Below are 15,034 nucleotides of genomic sequence, written 5' to 3'. Positions count from 1 at the left end.
TTCTTTTCCGTAAGCACGTATGACTACATACGGAATACATGCCTACATTAGATTGATGAACGGGTGTTAGTCACATATCTCTCCGTGTTATAGCTGTTACATGATGAATCACATCCGTCACACTCATCCATCACCGATCCACTGCCTACGAGTCTTTTACTACTGGTTCTCGCTACGTTACTTCGCCTAGGCTTGTCCCTTGCTACAAGAGGGATTGGGCCACTTTGCTGCTACTTTGCTGCTGCTGTCACTACTGATGTTACTTGTTACTTTGCTGCTGCTGCTACTATTGTTCCTTGCTACTCCGCTGTTACTTGTTGCAAGACTTTGTTGGCACTAAAATCCCGTCAACGTGCCTTTTTCTGGCGCCGTTGCAGGGGATTGCCAAAGCTTTTTCTGGCGTCGTTGATACAACTATTAGGAATAGTCTGCCTTGTCACCAGATCGTTTCTGGCATCGTTTCTATCATATTACCTTGCTACTGATACTTTGCTTGCAAACACTAATCTTTCAGGTGTGGTTGAATCTGACGCATTCAGCTGCTAATACTTGAGAATATTCTTTCGCTTCCCGTCGTGCGAACCAACAAATTTGGGTTGAATACTCAACCCTCGAAAACTGATGCGATCCCATACGCTTGTGGGACATTAGTGCGGCGGCGGTAAGGCGAGAAAAGAGGCAGAGGGGCGCGTGGTGAGGCGAGGGAGGGCACGTGGCGAGGCAAGGGGGCGACGGTTTTTGATGAAAGGACGTGTGGCGGGCGCTGCATTTTATAGACGCGTTGGACGCCGCGCCCCAAATCTATCGCGTGTCCGCCCGTTTTTTCCCACGCGCGCGCAACTGTTTTCCGCGCGCCTGACTTTACCGCCTCCGCTGAAGCGTGCGAAAGCGTCCCGCGCACGCCAAAATAACGTTTTAACGTGCTCGCGTTTTTTACAGCCGCGGTTGGAGATGCTCTCGTGGGCGATGGGAGGCCCATTGCATGTTGGCTAGGCGGTTGGCTCCCGGGTTGTGTCAACTTATTAAGTTAAGAGGCATTTTGGGTTGTGTCAGCTTACATATACTCCCTCCATTCGAAAATACATATCAAAGAAATGGATGCATCTAAAACTAAAATATATTTAGATACATCCACTTCTCTGATAAGTATTTTCAGATGAATGGAGTATGATCTATGCTTACAATATACATATGGATGCAAATTACAACGGGATTGCCCATTCATAAGTTGCTTTGAGAATGATTTCATTATATGTGAACCAGTTACAAGCCTTTTACATCGACGTCGAGAATTGCACACTTGCTATGCCACGATTTGTGACTAAGATTTATCAAAAAATGAGGCGGGTGAGAACTAGCCAAACCATATATTACCTCGGTCCCAAACTACTTGTCTTAGTTTTATCCATATATGGATATATTTAACACTAAAACGTGTCTTGATACATCCATATTTAGACAAATTAAAGACCAGTACCGAAGGGAGTGCAAAATTACAGTGCATTGCCATTCTGAATCAGAGGGGAAAACTGCACAAATCTACCACGTCTTGCAGGAGAATTTAAACAAGGTCCACAATGCGCCCTCCCTCGGGCTACATCAAAGCATGAAGAACAGGATCACAGTAACTAAAAACAACCAGCAAGAAGCAACAACATCCGACACCCAAATGGAACAATGCCAAAAACATGCAGCATTTCCAGCACACCATAAACGCCTAACCATATTCCAGTAAAGTGATATTACCAGTTGCACATCTCGAGACAGATCATGAGTCGTAATACATACAAACTTTCGTGTCAATGTCATATGAAATGTGACTACCATGTCAGACAAGAGTAAGTCTGGTGATGCATACTGACATTTCAGCGAAAGGAAGTTGCGAGCTTAATCTTCAGCTTCTGTTGGCGTGTAGACAGCTTCAACTTCAGTGATTGTAGCCTCGGCCTCACCGATCTCAGTGCCTTGTTCATTTGACTCCTTCAACTCCGCCTGTGACAGATTAACCAAACATTTGTTCAAGTAGCTGAAGACAAGATTGCAGACGATTTCAAATATAGGTAAAAATCTCTGCACAATACCAGTGTTGCTTTCAGGTCGGTCAGTGCAGCTTCAAGTCGCTTATGGCAGTCCGGGACCATCATCCTCGACTCAGCCAAAACATTTTCCTGCACATGTAAAAGGCATTAAAAGATAAGATGTACTAACAAGATCTTCACATCCATGAATAGTGACTTGGGAAGAGGATCAGGGAGACCAACAACAAAGTACTCGTGTTGCGTGTCCAAAATCAGACCATAAGACCTCAATGTATGTATGAGATCAATCGACGTGAACAACTATCTTTTCCAATCCCAATCACATCGAAAACAATTTCATAACTCATCAAGCATATTTATGCCTTAAATATCTTGACATGTCTGGTAATACTAATAACTATCTGTAAAACCCAGAAGAATGTGATTAACAGATGAACATAGTAGTAGTACTCTGAAGAATGCATAGGCCACTTGCTCATGTAATAACACAATCTGCTTCTAAGTTACAAACTTATAACTATATCCATTCTGATGCTCTATACAGTGCCCTACATCTGACAAATGTAATTGTTTTTAACATAACCAAATATTCGCTGAAGGAGAGATAGGTTATCTTATACTTCCTCCGTCCGGAAATAACTGTCGCTCAAACGGATGTATCTAGTCCTACATCCGTTTGAGCGGCAGTTATTTCCGGACGGAGGCAGTACCAAGCAATCTACATGGACTGAAGGCCAAGAAAGGGAGAGGGTAATCCACATGAGAAGAGCCACAAGAGGCATGATACATGCTGAATTTGTTTATGCCGGGCCTTAAGGGTAATAACTGGGATGAACTAGAAGCAGAGACCTGATGTTCCAACCAAAGTAAAACCATTACATAAGCTGCAGTAACAGAAGTTATCATTAATATCATGGATACCCAGCGGTAACAATGCACAGATTACTATGTCACAACCAACCAACCAACCAGGGTAACAGTTGACAAACACCAAAATGTTAGTCGGGCAAACCAACCAATCCTCAAGGTTTCACATGGTAGATCCCTCTACACATATCCACAACAAGTTTAATGACATGCCATTCTAACAACAAAACTTGTCTTAGGAAATCAATAACAGAATATGTGATTGACCTGTCCATTTTACCAAGAACTGATTAATTAGTGGGCATATGACAGAAATTACTACCCATCAAGCTTCTAGTGACTAGATCAGCATCTTTAAACTAATGAAACCATGCTACAAGGGACCATTCTAAGGATAACTAACATGTGATCCTACTATCACCAGCAAGTACTGTAAGCAGAGCTGCTGAATGAGAGATGTTGGGTCACCTGCTGCTTGAGATCATAGGTGTCGGCGCCCTTCTCCTTCATGTCGGCGGTCTTGGCCGCCTCCTTCTCCACCTCCTTCTCGTAGGAGCGCAGCTCCTTGACGATCCTCTTGCACGTCGACGTCTTGATCTTCAGGTTCCTCAGGGTCGCCATTCCGAGATGCGGGATCTGGGTGGCGCGCCGGCACGCCCAAAAAAATCGTGGAGGTTAGTTCGGGTTAAAAGTAGTCAGTGGATTGAGATCCAGTCCAATGATCCGCGCTCGCTCTTCTCCTCCTCGTGAAGCTAAGAAGAATCTAGCGAGGGGTAGGGAAGAAGTGGGGGAGAGCTCACCTTGCCCTGGTTGCAGCGTGGCCGACGGGGTGGCGCCTGGCGGGGAGGCTTGACGGCGGTGGCGGTCCTACTGTTCCGGTATGGGTCGGCGGCGGCGGCGGCGGCTCGGCCGGGGAGGGGGGTGGGGTGGCCGGAGATGGCGGCGGCGGCTTGGTCTGGGGGAAATGGGCTGCGGGATGACGGGGTGAGGGAGATTGTGAAGAGGATCTAAATAATACTATGTCATTTTTGTCTAAAAAAAAAGACAACATGGCATTATTTTTCCTTTTCTTTTTTGAGAGAATGTGGCATTCATTTTTATTTTGACATTCATTTGTTTTTTTATTGTGGAACAAATATGGCATTCATTTGGAACGGGTGAGAATTTCACGGTGCAAATTTGGCTTGTGCTTTTACAAGCCCGGTGTAGGGTTTTTTTTTTGGGGCTTGTGTTATAGGAACCTAGACGCACCAAAAGGCGAAGCTAACACAAAGCTCTACAAATACCATCTTACTAGGATTTTTATCCTCTCGACGCTGACGGCGATGTAGAGACACATTATTTCCATCATCGTCGTGATCTTGGATCGTTCCTGCTCAAGTTGATCAAGGGGCAACCGTGGGTTGTTGCCCGGCCTTGACGGGACTCCAGGGGACCGGCAGCGGAGGGGTCCCTTACATTCCTAGACCATCTAGGTCAGGGGGTTCCGATCTACATCCACTACATCAATGGCTTCGTATGGCAAGTCTGGCGCGTCTAGCAGCAAGGGCAAGGGTCGGCTCGAGGATATGATGAAGGAGCTAGCCCTAGAAGAGGGCGATCTGGCTGATGTTGTGTTTGATGATGAGGATGCGCTGGCGGAGGAGAACCTACGCTGGATGATAATTGCCCGTGTGCATATGGAGAAGGATTTTAGCAACTATGGTTTCTTTCGAACGATGCGTGCAACATGGGATCTAGCCAGGCCTGTCAAGATCAAAAACTTGGAAGAGAACTTGTTCATTATGCAATTTGACTGTCTATGTGACTGGGAGACGGTGACACAGGGAGGCCCAAGGCACTTCAAAGGCAATCCAGTGCTCATTGCTCCTTATGAAAGATTCACCAAGCCATCTTCAATAGAACTTTTCACTTTTGAGGTGTGGGCTAGGATCATTGGTCTTCCTCCTACGTACCATGGAAAGGTGAAGGCGCTGGCATCAAAGCTTGGCCAGTTTGTGGACGTCGAACCCTTATCTTTTGACTTTCAAGGAAATTTCTTTAGGGTGCGGGTCAGGATTGATGTCTGTAATCCCCTAAAAAGGTGATCTCTTTGATCAGAAAAGGACAGCGCGAGTTCTTTGCAGTCAGGTACGTAAGGCTCCAGGATTGGTGCCAGGTATGTGGCTTGATGGGACACGAGTACAAAGAACATGGTGATGGAGTGCACCCTTTGTTTGCATTAGTTTTCAAAAACCTTCGTGCTCCTGCCACTACCAGTTGGGCGACTAGGAGGAGAAACACTTCTCAGCAGTTGAGATCGGGGGTTAAAACTGACAATCCTGGTGAGCATACAAGTGAGACCGAGGCGTAGGACATCGATATTAACGAGATGGACCCGAGCCGCAAACGTATCTCTAAGGCTATTGATGTATAAAGCTCTTCTTCAGCACAGGGTTTGGAGCTTGTGCCGGTGTCCAAGGGGGCAATGGAAGTGCAGTCTGTTACCCCTAGCCCTCCACCGAAGCAAGAACCTAAAAAGATCCAGAACATCGGCTACATCAGATAAGAGCATTGGCATGGACGGGAAGAAGGCAATTGGTGCCAAAACTAATAATGTGCGTTTGGCGGCCTCCTCTGGGAGGACAGTCGTGCGCTATGAATCTGTTAAGCTAGAATTGTCACGGGATTGGCAATGCCCTGACAATTCAAGAGCTACGCGAGTTCGCGATAAAGTTTGCCCCTAAAGTACTCTGTATAGTAGAAACCCAGACCAGTGGTGCTCGAGTGGAAAGTCTAAAAGATATTTTTGGGAATGATGAAATAAAAACTGAGATTCTGGGGTACTCCAATCTTCATACAGATGCAAAAATCAGTATGCTCGAAGGAGATCCATGGAGGTTCACCTGTATCTACAGTGAGGCCCAAACTCATTTGCACTACCATACGTGGGACATGATGAAAAATCCGTCGACGCTACATGATATCCCCTGGCTTTGCATGGGTGATTTCAATGAAGTGTTATGCCACGACGAACATGACGGTATCGAGACATGAAGTCAATCACAAATACAATCCGTGACACCATCGATGTTTGCAGTCTGGTAGACCTGGGGTATAAGGGAAGGATGTGGACTTATGAGAAACGAGTCGCAGGTGGCACTTTTACATGGGTCCGGCTAAATAGAGCACTTGCTACGGCTCATTGGTGTACACAGTTCCTGAGCGCCATGGTAGAGCATCTATCGTCGGCTTCATCAGATCACTCGCCAATCTTATTGCAACTCGCTCCTAGGGAGACATATGCCAGGAGTGTGAAGCGCTTCCAATATGAGGTGATGTGGGACAAACATGATGAGATGAAACCGACGGTGCGATCTGCATGGGAGATCGGGGGTCACACCTCTTCGACTACTGAGGAACGGATCAAACTAGAAGCGTTGGCTCATAACCTGGGCGACTGGTCGAGGTCCACCTCCGGTAGTGTTCTTGGCAAAATTCGAAGCCTAGAAAAAGAGCTTGAAAGGCTAAGGGGTGAGGTGCCGAGGGCAGGACCATCTCATGCGGAAACAAAGATTAATGATAGATTGATCGAACTATGCTTGTGTGAGGAACTTATGTGGCGACAACGATCACGGGTGGAGTGGCTAACTGCAGGTGACCGCAATACACATTTCTTCCATATGAGATCGTCAATGAGGAGGAGGAAGAATCTGATTAAGGCATTGCAAAGAACGAATGGGAAGCTAACAACGGACACAACAGAAATGCAAAACTTGCACTAGAATTTTATAAGAATCTTTACACATCTCAGGGAGTGCAAGGTGTGACTGAGGTGCTAGAACATGTCCCAAGTAAGGTCACTTCGGCTATGAATTCCATCCTTTTGGCATCGTATGTTGAGAAGGAGGTGAAAGAAGCATTGTTTCATATGTTCCCAACCAAAGCACCATGTCCGGATGGGTTTCCGGCTCACTTTTTCAAGAGGCACTCGGATGCCTGCGGTGAAGAGGTCACAAAGGCGATTCTTGGTATTGTTCAGGGTGAAGAGAGCCCAGTGTGTCTTAACGATACCCTACTGGTACTGATCCCCAAGGTAACATGTCCAACATTACTATCTCAATTTCGACCAATCAGTTTATGTAATGTCTTTTCCAAGATTGCCTCAAAAGTGCTCGTGAACTGGCTCAAGTAAATTCTGCTAGAAATTATCTCGGAAGAACAATCAACTTTTGTGTATGGGAGACAAATCACGGACAACGTTATTTATGCCTATGAGTGCCTTCATTTCATGAAGAGGAATAGATAAAAAATAACAGTTTCTATGCTCTGAAGCTTGACATGATGAAGGCCCACGACAGAGTTGAGTGGTCTTATCTTAGATCTATCATGGAGAAGCTAGGCTTTGCAGCGCCTTGGGTAAATGTTATCATGAATTCGGTGAGCTTTGTCTCTTTTTCAGTAATGTTTAATGGAAGAAAATCTAAGGAGTTTAAACCTTCACGTGGCATCCAACAGGGAGATCCCATCTCTCCATACATGTTCTTATTGGCAGCAGAGGGACTTTCGTGCCTCTTGAAATCACAAAATCAGTCATCCCAGCTCAGCGACATTAAGATAGCTCCATCGGCTCCATCGGTGAACCATCTTTTATTCACGGCTGGTAGCGTGTTGTTTTTCAGAGCAAGTGTTAATGGAGCATAGGAGATATCAAACCTATTGGAGTCATATTGTATGGCGTCAGCCGAGAGGATCAATAGAGAGATGTCCTCCATTTTCTTTAGCAAGGGGACACCGGAGATGGTAAAAAACACAGTCAATGGTTTCCTCCATGTTCCTAATGAATCTTTGCATGAAAGGTACTTGGGCATGCCTACGGATGTGGGACCCTCAAAGAATGGAACGTTTAAATATTTGAGTGACAGATTGTGGGATAAAGTCAAGGGGTCGATGAGCAAGTGCTTATCAGCAGGAGGCAAGGAAGTCCTAATCAAGTGTGTAGCTCGGGCAATACCGGTATATTCTATGTCTTGTTTTGATCATATGAAATCAATCATCCGGAAGTTTGGGTGGGGCTGCAAACAAGGTGAGAGGAAACCGGCTTGGGTATCATGGGATGTGATGGCAAGGCCAAAACACTTGGGAGGTCTTGGGTTCAGAGACCTGGAACTATTCAACCTTGCTCTGTTTGCAAGGCACGCGTGGAGGCAGCACCAAGATTCCTCATCGGTGAGTGCCAGGATACTCAAAGCGAGCTATTTTCACGACGTGTCATTGCTAGAGGCGGAACTTGGCTCCCGCCCATCCCAGATTTGGTGTGCAATTCTAGAGGGAAGGGATGTACTGAAACAAGGCATCATAACACACGTTGGGAATGGCCAGACTATGGACATGTGGACGGACAACTCGATCCCTGAAGAAGCATCTTTAAGACCTATAACCTCGTGTGTGCTTGATCCTCCAAGGAAAGTGGCGGAGCTTCAATCTCTAGCTACTGGCTCATGGAACGCGGAGCTGGTCTGAACTATTTTTACCCCTTTTGACACAAACGCGGTCTTGAGAATCCCACTCTGCATACGTAACTTGGAGGAATTTTGGGCTTGGCAGCGTGATAAGAAAGGGAAGTTCATAGTCACCTCGACATATCGCCTTCTGGTCAAGACCAAGTTGCAACGAGAAGAATGGCTGGAAGGGAGGAGTGGAACGTCGTTGGGAGAAAATGAGAAGGCATGGACATCACTTTGGAATGTCCCGATTCCAGCAAAATTTAAAAAATTCTCTGGCGACTCGCTCGCCACTCTCTTCCAACAACAAATGTGCTGCACCATCGCAACATGGCGATCCCGGATGTGTGCATGTTGTGTGGATGCCGAGATTCTTGGCAACACGCTCTAGTATCATGCACTGTTGCTAGATGTGTGTGGGCTTTAACTGAAGATGACATAGTAATAAAAATGTCATAAGTTGATCAAGCTAGTGCTAAGGAATGTCTGCTTCAAATGCATGGACCGTTGGTCCAGGAAGGGTTCACTAAGATGGCTATCAACTTGTGGGCACTCTGGTATGCACACAGGAAAGCAATTTATGAATCAATCTTCCAAAGCTCGCAGCAAATTGCAACTTTTGTAAGCAGCTTTATTGATGAACTTGACCACTTGACGGAGGCAGGAGGTAGACCGGCTGCGCCCCGTAGCCCGCCGGACCAAACACAACGATGGTTGGCTAATACGTCTCCAATGTATCTATAATTTCTTATTGTTCCATGATGTTATATTATCATTCTTGGATACTTTACGATCATTTTATAGCAACTTTATATCATTTTCTGGAACTAACCTATTTGAAAGGATATATATGGTTGACTAGAGGGGGTGAATAGGAAACTAACAAACTTGAAGCTTTTCTTTTAACAAATTAAGTTTAGCAACAAATAGGTTGTCTAGATATGCAACTAAGTGAGCAACCTATATGATGCTAAAACAACAATAGTAAGCACGAAGTAAATACAAGTAAAGGTAAGAAATAACCACAAGTGGAACCGATGAAGACGAGGATGTGTTTCTGAAGTTCCTTCACTTTGAGGGGAAGTACGTCTTCGTTGGAGCGGTGTGGATGCACAATTCTCCCCAAGATGCCACTAAGGCCATAGTATTCTCCTCATGCCTTCACACGATGTGAGGTGTCATGATTCCACTAAGTGGTGCCCTTGAAGGCAGCGACCGAACCTTTACAAACAAGGTTGGGGAAAACTCCATGACTGAATTGGAGGCTCCCAACGAAACCATGAAGATTCACCATAATGGAATATGGCTTCGAGGTGACCTATTCCATCTAGGGTGCTCAAACACCCAGGAGTAACAAGACCCGCAAGGGATTAGTGGGGGGAATCAAATATCTCTTGGTGGAAGTGTGGATTCTGGCCTTCTCCTCCAAACCCTAGAAAATCAATAAGAATCGTTGGCTAGGGAAGGAGAGCGGGCAAGAGTGAGCTTGGGGGGGAAATAGAGCTTTGGATGGTAAAAAGGTGAGCCTTGTTGGAAATATGCCCTAGAGGCAATAATAAATTGGTTATTATTATATTTCCTTGTTCATAATAATCATTTATTATCCATGCTAAAATTGTATTGATTGGAAACTCAAATACATGTGTGGATACATAGACAACACACTATCCCTAGTGGCCCTCTAGTTGACTAATTCGTTGATCAAAGATGGTCAAGATATCCTGGCCATAGGCAAGTGTTGTCACTTGATAACGGGATCACATCATTAGGAGAATGATGTGATGGACAAGACCCAAACTATAAACGTAGCATATGATCGTGTCAGTTTATTGCTACTGTTTTCTGCATGTCAATGTATCTGTTCCTATGACCATGAGATCACGCAACTCCCGGACACTGGAGGAATACCTTGTGTGTATCAAACATCGCAACGTAACTTGGTGACTATAAAGGTGCTCTACAAGTATCTCCGAAGGTGTCTGTTGGGTTGGCATGGATCAAGACTGGGATTTGTCACTCCGTGTGATGGAGAGGTATCTCAGGGCCCACTCGGTCATACAACATCACAACAAGCCTTGCAAGCAATGTGACTAATGAGTTAGTTATGGGATCTTGTATTATGTAACGAGTAAAGAGACTTTCCAGTAGCGAGATTGAACTAGGTATGAAGATACCAACGATCGAATCTCGGGTAGGTAACATACCGACGGACAAAGGGAACATCATACGGGATTAACTGAATCCTTGACATAGAAGTTCAACCGTAAGATCTCCGTAGAATATGTAGGATATAATATGGGAATCCAGGTCCCGCTATTGGATATTGATCGGAGAGTGTCTCAGGTCATGTCTGCATAGTTCTCGAACCCGCAGGGTCTGCACACTTAAGGTTCGGTGACGTTTCGGTATAGTTGAGTTATAGATGTTGGTAACCGAAAGTTGTTCGGTGTCCCGGATGAGATCCAGGACGTCACGAGGAGCTCCGAAATGGTCCGAAGGTAAAAAGTAATATATATATAGGAAGTCCTGTTTTGGTCAGCGAAAAAGTTTTGAGCTCATCGGTAGTGTATCGGGAGTGCTCGGAGGGGTGTCGGGGACCATCGGGAGGGGTGTCACGCCCCAAGGGGTCTCATGGGCTATGGGAAGAGATAAACCAGCCCCTAGTGGGCTGTAATAAGTTGCCACTAAGGCCCATAAAGTTTGAGAAGGAAAAAACACAAGGTGGAAAGAGTTTTCAAGTGGGAAGGTGGAATCCTGCACCAAGTAGGATTGGAGTAGGACTCCTCCACCTCCAATTTCGGACAAACGTTGAGGTTTTGAGGCTGCTTCCTCACCTCCCTCCCTCCTATATATAGTGGTGATTTAGGGCTGATTTGAGATAACTTTTTGCCACGTGCAACTCAGATCTAGACACCATAGTTTTTCCTCTAGATCGTATTTCTGCGGAGCTCGGGCGGAGCCCTGCAGGATTAGATCGTCACCACCACCGGAGCGTCGTCACGCTGCCGGAGAACTCTTCTACCTCTCCGCCCCATCTTGCTGGATCAAGAAGGTTGAGATCGTCATCGAGCTGTACGTGTGCTGAACGCGGAGGTGCCGTCCGTTCGGCACTAGATCGGAACGGATCATGAAGACGGATTGCAAGACGGTTCGTGAGACGGATCGCGGGACAGTTCGTTGGACGGATCGTGGGACGGATCACGGGACGGTTCATGGGGCGGTTCGAGGGACGTGAAGACGTTCTACTACATCAACCGCGTTTCTTAACGCTTCCTGCTGTGCGATCTACAAGGGTACGTAGATCCAAATCTCCCCTCGTAGATGGACATTACCATGATAGGTCTTCGTGTGCGTAGATTTTTTTTTGTTTCCCATGCAACATTCCCCAACTGTGGCATCATGAGCTAGGTTCATGCGTAGATGTTATCTCGAGTAGAACACAAAGGGTTTTGTGGATGGTGATGTTCGATTTGCTGCCCTCCTTAGTCTTTTATCGATTCGGCGGTATTGTTGGATTGAAGCGGCCCGGACCAACATTATTCGTATGCTTACGAAAGACTGGTTTCATCGATTGACATGCAACCTCGTTGCATAAAGATGACTGGCGGGTGTCGGTTTCTTCAACTTTAGTTGAATTGGTTTTGACCGAGACGGTCCTTGGAAAGGTTAAATAGCAATTTGCACATTTCCGTTGTGGTTTTTGTGTAAGTAAGATGCGATCATACTAAATACCCATAACAGCCACGTAAAACATGCAACAACAAATTAGAGGATGTCTAACTTGTTTTTGCAGGGTATGCTTGTGATATGATATGACCAATGACGTGATGTGATACATTGGATGTATGAGATGATCATGTTGTAATAGTTAATATCGACTTGCACGTCAATGGTACGACAACCGGCAGGAGCCATAGGGTTGTCTTTAAACTAATATTTCTGTTTGTAGATGCGTTTACTATATTGCTAGGACGTAGCTTTAGTAGAAATAGCATAAGTACCATGACAACCTCGATGGTGACACGTTGATGCAGATCATGATGATGGAGGTCATGTGTGGCGCCGGTGACAAGAAGATCGTGTCGGTGCTTTGGTGATGGAGATCGAGAAGCACAAGATGATGGCCATATCATGTCACTTATGAATTGCATGTGATGTTAATCCTTTTATGCACCTTATTTTTCTTAGAGCGACGATAGCATTATGAGGTGATCTCTCACTAAAATTTCAAGACGAAATTGTGTTCTCCCCTACTGTGCACCATTGCGACAGTTCTTCATTTCGAGACACCACGTGATGATCGGGTGTGATAGACTCAACGTTCACATACAACGGGTGCAAAACAGTTGCAGACACGGAACACTCGGGTCAAACTTGACGAATCTAGCATGTGCAGACATGGCCTCGGAACACAAGAGACTGAAAGGTTGAGCATGAATCATATAGTTGATATGATTAGCATAGAGATGCTTACCACTGAAACTATTCTCAACTCATGTGATGATCGAACTTGAGTTAGTGGATTTGGATCATGTACCACTCAAATGACTAGAGAGATGTACTTTTTGAGTGGGAGTTTATTAAGTAATTTGATTAGTTAAACTCTAATTATCATGAACATAGTCAAAAGGTCTTTGTGAATTACGATGTAGCTTGTGTTATAGGTCTACTGTTTTTATATGATCCTAGAGAAAATTTAGTTGAAAGTTGATAGTAGCAACTTTACGGACTAAGTCCGTAAAACTGAGGATTGTCCTCATTGCCGCGCAGAAGGCTTATGTCCTTAATGCACCACTCGGTGTGCTGCACCTCGAGCGTCGTATGTGAATCTTGCGAACATCTGACATACACATTTTGATGAATATGTGATAGTTCAGTGTGTGATACTTAATGGCTTAGAAGCAAGGCGCCGAAGACGTTTTGAAACGTCGGGGAACATAAGAGATGTTCTAGGAGATGAAATTGAGATTTCATGCTCGTGCCCTTGTTGAGAGGTGTGAGACCTCCGACAAGATTCTTTGTCTAAAAAGTAGAGGAGAAAAATCAAATTATTGAGCATGTTCTTAGATTGTCTGAGTACAACAATCGCTTGAATCAAGTGGGAATTAATCTTCCAGATGAGATAGTGATGGTTCTCCAAAGTCACTGCCACCAAGCTGCTAGAGCTTCGTGATGAACTATAAACATATCAAGGATAGATATGATGATCCTTGAGCGATTCGCAATGTTTGACACTGCAGGAGTAGAAATCAAGAAGGAGCATCAATTGTTGATGGTTAGTAAAACCACTAGTTTCAAGAAAGGCAAGGGCTAGAAGGGATACTTCATGAAACGGCAAACCAGTTGCTGCTCTAATGAAGAAACCCAGGATTGAACCCAAACCCGAGACTAAGTGCTTCTGTTATGAGGGGAACGGTCACTGAGGCGGAGCTACCCTAGATGCTTGGTAGATAAGAAGGCTGGCAAAGTCGACAGAAGTATATTTGATATACATGATATTGATGTGTACTTTACTAGTACTCCTAGTAGAACGAGGGTATTGGATACCAGTTCGGTTGCTAAGTGATTAGTAACTCGAAATGAAAGCTACGGTATAAACGGAGACTACCTAAAGGCGAGGTGACGATAAGTGTTGGAAGTGTTTCCAAGGTTGATGTGATCAAACATCACACGCTCCCTCCATCATCGGGATTAGTGGTAAAACCTAATTAATTGTTATTTGGTGCTTGCGTTGAGCATGAACATGATTGTATTGTATTTATCGCAATACGATTATTCATTCAAAGAGAATAATAGTTGTTCTATTTGCTTGAATAATTACCCTTCAATGGTTTACTGAATCTCGATCGTAGTGCTACACATGTTCATAATATTGGTGCCAAAAGATACAAAATAATAATGATAGTACCACTTACTTGTGGCACTGCCACTTGAGTCATGTTGGTATAAATGCATGAAGAAGCTCCATAGAGATGGATCGTTTGGAGTCACTTGATTTTGAATCACTTGAGACATGCAAATCATGCCACATGAAACAAGAGAGTAACTTGTTGGGAGTAATACATTTTTTATGTGTGCAGTCCAATGAGTGCTGAGGCACGGAGTGGATATCGTTATGTTCTTACTTCACTCACGATTTGAGTAGATACAAGAGTATTTACTTGATGAATCACAAGTCTGATATATTGAAAAGTTCAAAGCTATTTCAGAGTGAAGATCGTCGTGACAAGAGGATAAACTGTCTACGTTATGATCATAGAGATGAATATCTGAGTTGCGAGTTTTGGTACACAGTTAAGACAATGTGGAAATTGTTTCGCAATACATGCCACCTAGAACACCATAGTGTGATGGTGTGTCCGAACGTCATAGCCACGCCCTATTTGGATATGTTGCATACTATGATGTCTCTTATCGAATTGCCACTATCGTTTATGGGTTATGCATTAGAGACAACCACATTCACTTTAAATAGGGCACCGCGTATTTCCATTGAGATGACACAGTATAGACTATGGTTTGGAGAAACCTGAGCTGTCGTTTCTTGAATGTTTGGGGCAGCGACGCTTATGTGAAAAGTTTCAGTCTAATAAGCTCGAACCCAAAGCGGATAAATGCATCTTCATAGGATATCCAAAACAATTG

General features: G+C 44.7%; 1 protein-coding gene across 1 annotated transcript; it reads right to left on the bottom strand.

The window, feature by feature from the left end:
- Positions 1 to 1,530: 1,530 nt before the first annotated feature.
- Positions 1,531 to 3,873, bottom strand: LOC123396040 (tubulin-folding cofactor A). Its single transcript, XM_045091070.1, has 4 exons — positions 3,707 to 3,873; positions 3,375 to 3,542; positions 2,082 to 2,168; positions 1,531 to 1,992 (listed from the first exon to the last, which is right to left on the bottom strand). Exons 2-4 carry the CDS (start codon positions 3,525 to 3,527, stop codon positions 1,888 to 1,890), a joined length of 345 nt encoding a protein of 114 aa, XP_044947005.1. The 5' UTR covers positions 3,528 to 3,542; positions 3,707 to 3,873; the 3' UTR covers positions 1,531 to 1,887.
- Between the last annotated feature and the right edge of the window lie 11,161 nt (positions 3,874 to 15,034).

Source organism: Hordeum vulgare, chromosome 5H (assembly GCF_904849725.1).
Source record: "Hordeum vulgare subsp. vulgare chromosome 5H, MorexV3_pseudomolecules_assembly, whole genome shotgun sequence".
NCBI lineage: Eukaryota > Viridiplantae > Streptophyta > Magnoliopsida > Poales > Poaceae > Hordeum > Hordeum vulgare.
The sequence above is the reverse complement of the archived record's forward strand: the minus strand, read 5'-3'. Positions and strand labels throughout refer to the sequence as shown.